Source organism: Lagopus leucura, unplaced genomic scaffold, assembly GCF_019238085.1.
Source record: "Lagopus leucura isolate 7727_CA_CO unplaced genomic scaffold, USGS_WTPT01 Super-Scaffold_100056, whole genome shotgun sequence".
Classification (NCBI taxonomy): Eukaryota; Metazoa; Chordata; class Aves; order Galliformes; family Phasianidae; genus Lagopus; species Lagopus leucura.
In genome coordinates, this window is record NW_024962302.1 from 1,589,960 (window position 1) to 1,599,119 (window position 9,160).

The following is a 9,160-nucleotide window of genomic DNA, read 5'->3' on the forward strand; positions in this document are numbered from 1 at the left end:
GGGAAGGGAAGGGAAGGGGAAAGGGGAAAGAAAGGGGCAAGGCAAGGCAAGGCAAAGCAAAAGCCCTCTGAGAAAGAAGCTCCTTTAGGCAAGAAAATGTTTAAGATGACTGTCACCAAGAGAGGCAGGCGCCAACCTGCAAGATGCATGAAATAGTTCATCTTCAGGACTCACACTCTTGGAATCATAGAGTCATTTAGGTTGGAAAAGACCTCAGAGAACACTGAGCCCAACCATCAGCCTGGCACAGTCCCATCCCTACGCTGTTAATGCCATGTCCACGCATCTCTTAAACACCTCCAGAGACACAGACTGCAGCCCTTCCATATCTGCCTCCATGCTGAAGCAACACAGCAGAATTCCCTTCCACTCTGCAGCTGCTCCCAGCTAAGAGCTTTGGAGATTGATGAAATATCAAAGTGAAACACAGATAGAAACAATTTACTGCAAGTCTGCTGCACTACAGAGTCAGTAGATATTAACCCTTGGAGATGACCCATCAGAGATTTCATGTTTAATTGGACTTGTGTTATCTTCCCCTTCTTTAGAATGGAGAAAGAAAAAAAGAAAGGGTTGAAGAGCTTTTTTTTCATCCCCTTATTTCTTCCTTATTACAGAGGCTATTTCTCCATCTTGCTAAGAAGGATTAAACGCCATAGGAAAACATCTTTGGCAAGAAGCAGTGAACAGGAAAGTTGAAGAGTTTTTCCTTGGGTTAATAGAAGAGCTGCTGTGAGACCATCCAGGCATGCAAAGGGGAAAAAGCATGCTGCAGATTCCCTGTGCAATCCTGCCAGATGCTGGGAAACTGGGGAGGTAGAAGCTATAAAAACAAACTCAGGTGTTTCACTGCTTACTGCTGCAAAACCTGGAGCTGCTTCACAGTGAAACACAAATAGCACAAGGACACAATGGGAATTTGCCACTGACTGCAGCTTGGCTGAGGATGGGAAAGAGAGAGGATTGTTACAAGAGAATGAAACAGGAAGAGAGGAATAAAGGTATTCTGCAAAGGCAGAAAAACAATTGAGTGGATGCATTTATGCTTTGCTCCAAACAAAGCAAGACAAATGGAAACAATCAAATCCTCACCCCCTAAACAGTATTTCTCCCAACCCCCCTCCCCTCCCCCAGTTTCCTGATGGCTTGCTTAGAAAAGATGAAGACATCGATGATTTAGGAGTGAGCATAAAACCACAGACTCCCTGTGCCCTGCAATGGCCCGGAGGGCAGCTGGTGACATTCCCAGGGAACGTTTTCCCTGCCTCAATCAGTTCAGCACCTGATAGGGCACATCAGATTTACATTTCCCAAATCCAAAAAGAGACATTCAGATTTGTGAGAAAGCAAAGCCCAGCTTTGTGCTGTTGGGCCTCTCGTGCATATATTTAGGGGAAAAAAACCAGAGAAAATCAAAATGTGGTGGTTTCCAACATCTGAGTAAGATGGAAAGCCAGTGCTGAGAGCAGTAATTGCCCAGGGATATCCTTCCCAAGGGCAATCTATGGCAGTTCAAATTCTTCTTGGGTACTTCCTTCTGCATAAGAAGGGCTTAAGAATGTCGCTCATCCCAAATCCAAGCACAAATCTTGGGCACTTTGGTGATGGATATCAGCCAAGCTCAAAACCCCATCCTTCAGCAGCCCTTGAGCTGCTCGACATCACAGCTGAGGTTAAAGTTTGATCCTAAGGGAGGCCACAGCTTTTGGACAATTGGCCAAAACCCAAAACTGTACTCAGGATGTGGATTTGGGTCCCAACCTTCTCAATGGCTTGCTGCAAGCTCTCCATTAAGGTGGTTTGTGGCCCTTTTTGAGACTAGAATAAGTGTACAGCGAAACACAACAAATGCCCAATGGCCAGAGACAAGACATGTTAACAGGTTTACCCGAAGCTCAAGGCACCATCACCCTTCCATGTCAACAGAGCTCTCCTCAGACTGGCAATTCAAGGACAATATTCTCATCCTGGCTTTCCATTGGCAGTTGCCAGGGTTGAAGCTGTTTCTGAGCTGACAGCTCCTGGCAATGCAGACGGCCATTTCTAACTTCATTCCCTCCAAAACTTGACAGCATCACATCCAATTTATATTTAAAACCTAGAAGTCGCAAGCAGATGGGAAGAAAAGTTCTTTATCTGAAGAGCATTTAAGGGGATGCCAGAAAAATCACAACGCTCACTCGAAAGCACTTGATATTCATCAAGGCTCAGCAATCCTTACTGCCATCACTGGTTTGTCTCCCTGTCCTTCCTAATTAAGAGCACCACGTTGGTAGGTTAATGGATAACGCAACAGGCAGCTCCTGTAATGGGCTCTTGACATCCTGCAAGGCAGATGGAAGCGGTCGCCTCTTTCATGGTGCTTTCTCACCCCATTCCTGTGCCTGTTGTGTTTCCTGCTGGTAGCACAGCAGAGCTTCCATTCTCATCTGCACACTGCAGAGATGGCACTCGATAAATGTGAAGCGCTGCAGCTGGGACTGGGCAAACTGCTTCCCCACCTCAGTTGTTTCATTTGGATCAAGAATGGGTCCGAATGGATCAAGGAGTTCAAGAAACATTTAGATGCTGCACTAAGGGACGTGGTCCAGTGGGGAAATATTGGTGGTAGGTGGGTGGTTGGACTGAATGATCTCGTAGATCTTTTCCAACCTTGGTGATTCGGTGATTCTATGATCATCTGAGACATCCAGGACAGTCAGTCCTTTGAAGTAACTCAGTGTGGCACATATTTCCCAAATAGCTTCTACTTTACTGAGCCACTATTCTATACATCACTGCAAGTGGAAGCCCAGGAAAAATACATAATCATTTCATCCTCAGTTAGATAAAACCCCATATCCAGAAAGCACCAACCACCAAGTACCTTCAGGGGAAAACCCAACTTGTACCCAAGGAGTCAAAGAGAAAGCTTTCATATATGAGCCTTGAAGGAAGTTAATATTACTACTACTACTACTAATAATAAAAGACTTAATCAACACCAAATTACTACAGTTCTGTTAAAGATTACTGTGGAAAGAGCTAAGAGATATTCACATCTTTGCAAGCACAGTGCAAACAACAGTTCTCCATAGGAGAAATCCCCACTGCAACTAAAGATTTCTCTCCATACCCAGCATTTGTGATGGAGAGCTTAATTACCTGTGCTGGAAAGCTGCCTGGATTCTCAGGCATTGGTAATGGCCAACGATTTAAACACAGATTTCATGATGCATGGAAATAACTGCTCCATTTATGATTATGGTTTATTTTGGTTGATATTTACGCACTGTTTGAAGAGAGATGTAGAAACAAATGCAACATGATTTCTGGGTATCATATACACGTCTTGCTTTCAGGTGCTATTACTTGAACATTAATTAAATGTGGGAGTGTGCTATGAGACAGCCAGCACCACAGCAGTAAATTAGTAATTTTGGTAAGGTTGCTCTAGAAAGTGCTGTGACATTTCCACTTTAGACACACATCTCAGATACAAATGCAGCAGGGGGAACTGCCTAAAAACAAATTATCTTCCTCCCCCAGAACAGAGAAAGAAGCCAAGAGGGTGCTGACCTGACCCACAACCTACCTGGGGAAGCAGCAGGGAGCAAACAATGCTCAAAGTGGACTCAAAGTTATCTTTCAGCCACAGCCCCACGGCGTGGATGCAGCCTCGCACGTGGATGACATCGAGCAGCTCCAGGCGCTGGAGGAAGGTCGAAAAGAAGCACCAAAGTCAGAATTGAGGTTGTGGGTTTGGATGGGTTCGCTCTGTTCTGCAAAGGAGCGCCATGGCAAGTGTTTGGGAATCCCTTTCTTAGATTGGACTTCTTTTCCCTGGGTTTTCTTGCCAAAAAACCAGTCCCTTTACAGTCACAGTCCACACTGCATCTCTCTGCTGTGACACAGTCCCACAGCCACCCCTGGGGGCCTCACAATCAGTTCTACACCAAAACCAAAACTCAGGGCCAGCGTTTGCCAGGACTGACCAAAGAGAGCTCATTTCTCCCCAGAAGGCCCCACCAAAGCCTGCACACAGCGCCCAAACGTGCTGCGTGCTCACACCCTTGGAGCCCATGCAGGACCTTGGGAAGCCAATCAGTATAAATAGAAATAAATTTGTATACAGCCGCAGCAACAGCTGTCCCCATTGGGAAGAGCCTTCCACTGTGAGGCAGAGCTTCAGGTCATGTTAGGGGTGCTTTGGGAAGGGCTTCACAAGGGTTTCTTGTACAGAAGAAGGAAAAAGCAAAGATTACCTCCTTCTCGAGTGTCCTGTATCCACACAGGGTGTTAATGACTTCTCCAGGGACCTGCAAACAGAGATGGAAACTTTGCTTAATTCAAACCTCCTTTTCTCACATTTTTAGCTGCGCCTCTCCTTCATAACGAAGGGAATTTCACCAGGATTAAATGTATTTGGTTTTCCAGAAATCAAAAAGGAATTTCCCCAAAGCCTCCCAGCACTTCAGGGAGAAACTTTGGGATTTTAGATTCTCCGTGCTTCAATCACTGTTGGCCAATGAATGCATTTCAAGAGCTGCAACTAATGAGAGGAATCCCAGCCAAACTCTGCTGTTCTGGAGCTCTATAAAATGAAATCAGTCCAAATTCTTCTGCTTCCATCAGGATGGAAGGGGTACACTTTTAATGGACTACAACATTTTCTAGCATCGGTTCAAAACCAATTCTTACTCATCCCATGAAAAGCCACGTTGAGGGGGTGTAGCTCCAGCACATCCTGAGCCAGTCAAGTTATTTCGTATCTCTCAGGACTGATCTTCTGATGTTGGCTTTTCATCTGTTTTTGGCTTATTTCATTAGGAAAACAGCATCTTCCATAATGCTGTGAGATTCTAAAGGGGCCTTGCATCCATAAAATAAGAACAAGCTGAAATGATCACACTTTCAGAAACATGGCTTTGGCAACCAGCAAAAGCTCCTGGACAACAAAACAAAAACTTCAGGTGCTTTTGGAGGCACAGAGATGAAAAAGAAATGTGCACATTTAGGGGTAAATTATGCTTTCCTGCAAGACAGGGCATAAAAGAAATGTGCACTTTTTGGTCCCAGCCATAAAGCTGCAGCTTGTTCCTTCTGCAATTGGCAGGGAAATCATCCCAGTGATACTCTACCAAGACTATCTACGTTACTCACAAAATCCCCTCTCTCATCACTTCAGTGCTCTACTTACAGATGAAGGAGACCAATCAGTCCTTGTGCCTACTAAAGGGAATCCAGAGATTGGCAGCAAAGCACCTGCTGGCGTTTCTGGGATGAGGTCCCACCCTGGGTTTGGCCCATGAAATGGAGAACAGGGGTATGGAGAACTTGCAGTTCTCTCACTGCCATTGCCAGCAGTGATACAAAGGAACACGTGCATGATGGAGGATCCATCCATTTCATTTGCATTATAAACAAAGAAATTCACAAAAACCCAACAACCCCAAACCATCGTTCTTGGCAGCTTTCAGCTGGCCTTGCTGCTCACATGTGGACGTCACAGGATCCTTACTGGTGACACAATTGCCTTCTGTAGGGCTCCTCCATTTGAACATCTGGCTGCAGAACAAATTGCCACTTTTCTTCCTTCTTGCATCAAATACTGAAGGGTTTCTCAGTCACCCCCAGTCCTGCCCATCTGTTCCCTCAAGAACTCGCACTGGGGCCAAATGCAGAAAGGAGAAAAGCAATGCTTCGGTTTCGATCAATTTTTTGCCAAGATGGAAGCAAAGGTCAGAGCTGAATGGATATTCCTGATACAAAAAGAGGTGACAGCCCTTATTCTACCTGAATTAATTTTGATGCATCCAGAGGCCCAAAACAGCAGCAAACCCAGACATTTTAAGGCATCCAAGGGCAAAAGGCTGTGATCCCTGCATGCTTTTCATAACTGACTGCTCTTCCCCCCAGACCTGTGCCCAATGTCAGCAGTGACGATTTGAAAGGATTGTGCTTGGCAGAGGCACAGCTACCCACACTTTCCCCACAAGAAGAATAAATGCATAGGAAAATCATTGAGAAAAGTACTCAGAGATGAGGATCCCATCTCAGCCCCCTCAGTAGGTGCATATTTGCTCATTCCTTACTCCTGGGTAGACCTTGGAGATGAGGCTCTTCAAAATAGCAAGAGAAATTTTGGAGGATGTCTGTTCTCATTAATACAACTCAGCCTGCCCTGGGAGATGCCCAAGGAGATGGAATGCAATGCTTTGGAGGGATCTATAATAAGGAAAAGTCCCCCCTCAGAAAATGGGATGGCTTTAGGTCTGCATTCAATGACAGGCTGACGACACATTGCAAATGACCTCCAAATCCATGTTTCAGGCTCTTTCCTCCAGACAAGCTCACAAAGCAGCCACTCAAACAAATGAGCAGTGTACCATGTCCAACAAAAGCTCCCAACCTGCACCTGACACTCGGAAGGGGCACAGAAGGAACATCTGGGATATTGCTGTCTCGTGTTGCCCTGGTTTGTAGGACTGAATTGAGAAGCCTGAGAGCAGAAGGACTGATGAAAAAGCTGTTTGTTTTGCCAGCATTCACTTCAAACAGGCACAGACAAATTCATAGAGGGCCAAGGTAAGATCTTCTTTTCAGCCTTTAAATGCAGTATTTTGGTGGATAGGGATTTGAGCAGGGTTTTTGCATCACTCAGCCCAACCAGCTGTGTCCAACCATCCTCATCCCACAGTGCTTCTCCCACCTCCTCAACCTGCAGGCATAACTCCCATGACAACTTTGCCATTTCAACATATATCTACGTACAGAGCCCTGCTGGAGCTTACACAAGATGCAGTTATGGGGTGTCTCACTTCCCATAAAACTTCTCCACCTGTCAGAGACACTCTCACAAGCTTTAATTGTTGAAGTTAGCGTACAGGATTTGCCATGGGCTTTCCTTCCCAGGGGCTAGCGCGTCCTCCAGATCCGGCTCGTTCAAGTGGGAAGCCAAAAAGTTGCCTATTGAATCAACTTTTTACAAGGGTAGACAGCGATAGGACAAGAGGGAATGGCTTTAAGCTCAAGGAGGGAACGTTTAGACTGGATATCAGTGGGAAGTTCTTCACACAGAGAGAGGTGAGGGGCTGAACAGCTGCCCAGAGAGGCTGTGATGCCCCGTCCATCCCTGGAGGTGTTGGAGGCCAGGTTGGATGGAGCCCTGGGCAGCCTGGGCTGGTAGCAGATCTGGAGGTTGGTGGCCCTGCGTGTGGCAGCGGGTTGGAAATTGAAGATCCTTGAGGTCCCTTCCAGCCCAAGCCATTCTATGATTCTATTACTTATCCCACTACATTCAATATCTGTGTTTTCTTCCATCTCTGAAACAGTTTGCCAGGTGAAGGAGTTTTGTTTCCCAAGTTGTCAAAAAACCCACAGGGAGTGTAAAAATACTGAAAAATGCACTTGACTTTCTCCAACACATCCTCACTAGAAATAAAAGAAAGGACAGGAGATGAATTTCTAATTCCATCTTCAGGAGCTGACAGAGATCCTTAATCAACGCCCTGATTAGAGAAAATAATTATTTTTGCAGCTGATTTGCATGCCAGCCTTCCACTGATAACAACATATATTAAATTTTCCCCTTCTTTCCATTAAAAAATAAATAAAAAGGCCAACAGCAATGCTAGATTTAAGATACATGCAGATATACAAGCAAGTTCTGTACAAGTTCAGAGCTGGCTGGTGTTCATCACTCCATCAGTACTGCAGTCATCCAAAGCAAAGTGCTGGGGGCCCAGGGGTCCATTGCCAGTGTTAAAGAGAGTAAATTATTCTCAGCAATACTGGCAGCATTTTTAGCCACAGCAGCTGAGGATATTCACACTTTTTCTTGCCCAGCTCCTGGCTTTTTTCCTAAACTCTTCTCATGTTTCCTCTTACAGCAAAACTCACAAAACCTCTTTGTTATGAATGTGAAGCCCACACTGCTAAACCCAGCGGCAGCAAGCTGAGAACAGCAAGCCACCGCACAGGAGAGCAAAAGGAAAGGACAACAGCTGATCCCGATCCATGCTGAGATACAGCCAAGTCAGCTGAAGCTGCTGCTCTTTGTCAAATCACCCTCCAAACCAGATGTAAGGTCTGACAGTAGGTAGAAAGATGGGAACTCAGCATTTCAAACATCCTCTCGGCACAATACAGCCCAGTGCTTTGCTATTCACACTACACTAAAGCAGCAGAGCCCACCAAAGCACAGCCATCCCACAATTCAAAATGGCAACACAATTTACGAGAAGCCAGTGCAGAAACCAGCGAGAAGATGGATTTTGCTGAACTAGAGGCACTTTCTGAGCCTTGGCTGCCTTACCTTCCTGATGCAGCACGTGTAGGGCACACCGCATGCAAGTGGTCCGCTGCCATTGCAGGAGTGGTACAGATTGACCTCCCAGTCCCGGTATTCATCACCACCACAGCAAGAAAACTGCAAAGGAAGAAAAGGAAGGGATAAGGCAGGCAGATGAACAAAGCGTGACATTTCCAGCCCACCCGTGCATCTCCCTCCAGCCTTGCATTGCAGCTCTGGTGTTGCTGGTATGAAGAGATCCCCAGTTACTTCTTGCTTTCAAGAACTCTAAGTGGGAAGGGTAAAAACCAGCCAACCAAACAAAAAAAGTGGGTGTTCAGCAGCATTTTAGAGACATGCAGCAGTTAGAGCACTGTGCATACATGTGTTGGAGGCATCACAGCTTTCACAAGCCCAGGAAAGATGAGGCTCATTCATGCTTTGCTCCAGTTGATTTAATTACAGGTGACTAATCCATCCTATTCCCAGGGCATGCAAGAGAGATGCTCTTTCAGTGCCATGAATGAATGCTCAACTAGTTGGTGCTATTTGGCAATATGCTGATAAAACTCCAGCGTCTAACAGTCATTTCTCTTCCCGTCAGGTTAAATTAGACATCAAATCCTGCAGCTACAACCAAAAAAAGCTTCTTTTTCTTCTGTTTGGGCAATAATATTAATAATAATAAAAGTTTAATGAATGTCATATTCTGCTCTCCATGGAATAAAAGTGGGCTTAATATATCCTGAGTCATCCCTTCTTTTGGTAAACAAGCTTCAATCTTAACAATTTTCCCCCTCAAAAGAAAAGCCTGGAGTGGGATGGGGAGGGAGGAGGTGTGTGTGTGTGTTTGTGTTTGTGTGTGTGTGTTTGTGTGTGTGTGTGTTT

The 9,160-nt window shown here is 45.5% G+C and overlaps 1 protein-coding gene across 1 annotated transcript in view; it reads right to left on the reverse strand.

The window, feature by feature from the left end:
• Positions 1-9,160, reverse strand: part of LOC122188198 (tetraspanin-15-like) — a 44,817-nt gene that overhangs the window by 4,204 nt on the left and 31,453 nt on the right. The window contains exons 5-7 of the mRNA XM_042886307.1: positions 8,297-8,410; positions 4,245-4,298; positions 3,575-3,691 (exon numbers count right to left, since the gene is read on the reverse strand). Of these exons, the coding sequence (XP_042742241.1) occupies positions 3,575-3,691; positions 4,245-4,298; positions 8,297-8,410 (285 nt within the window). The remainder of the gene's footprint in view (positions 1-3,574; positions 3,692-4,244; positions 4,299-8,296; positions 8,411-9,160) is intronic.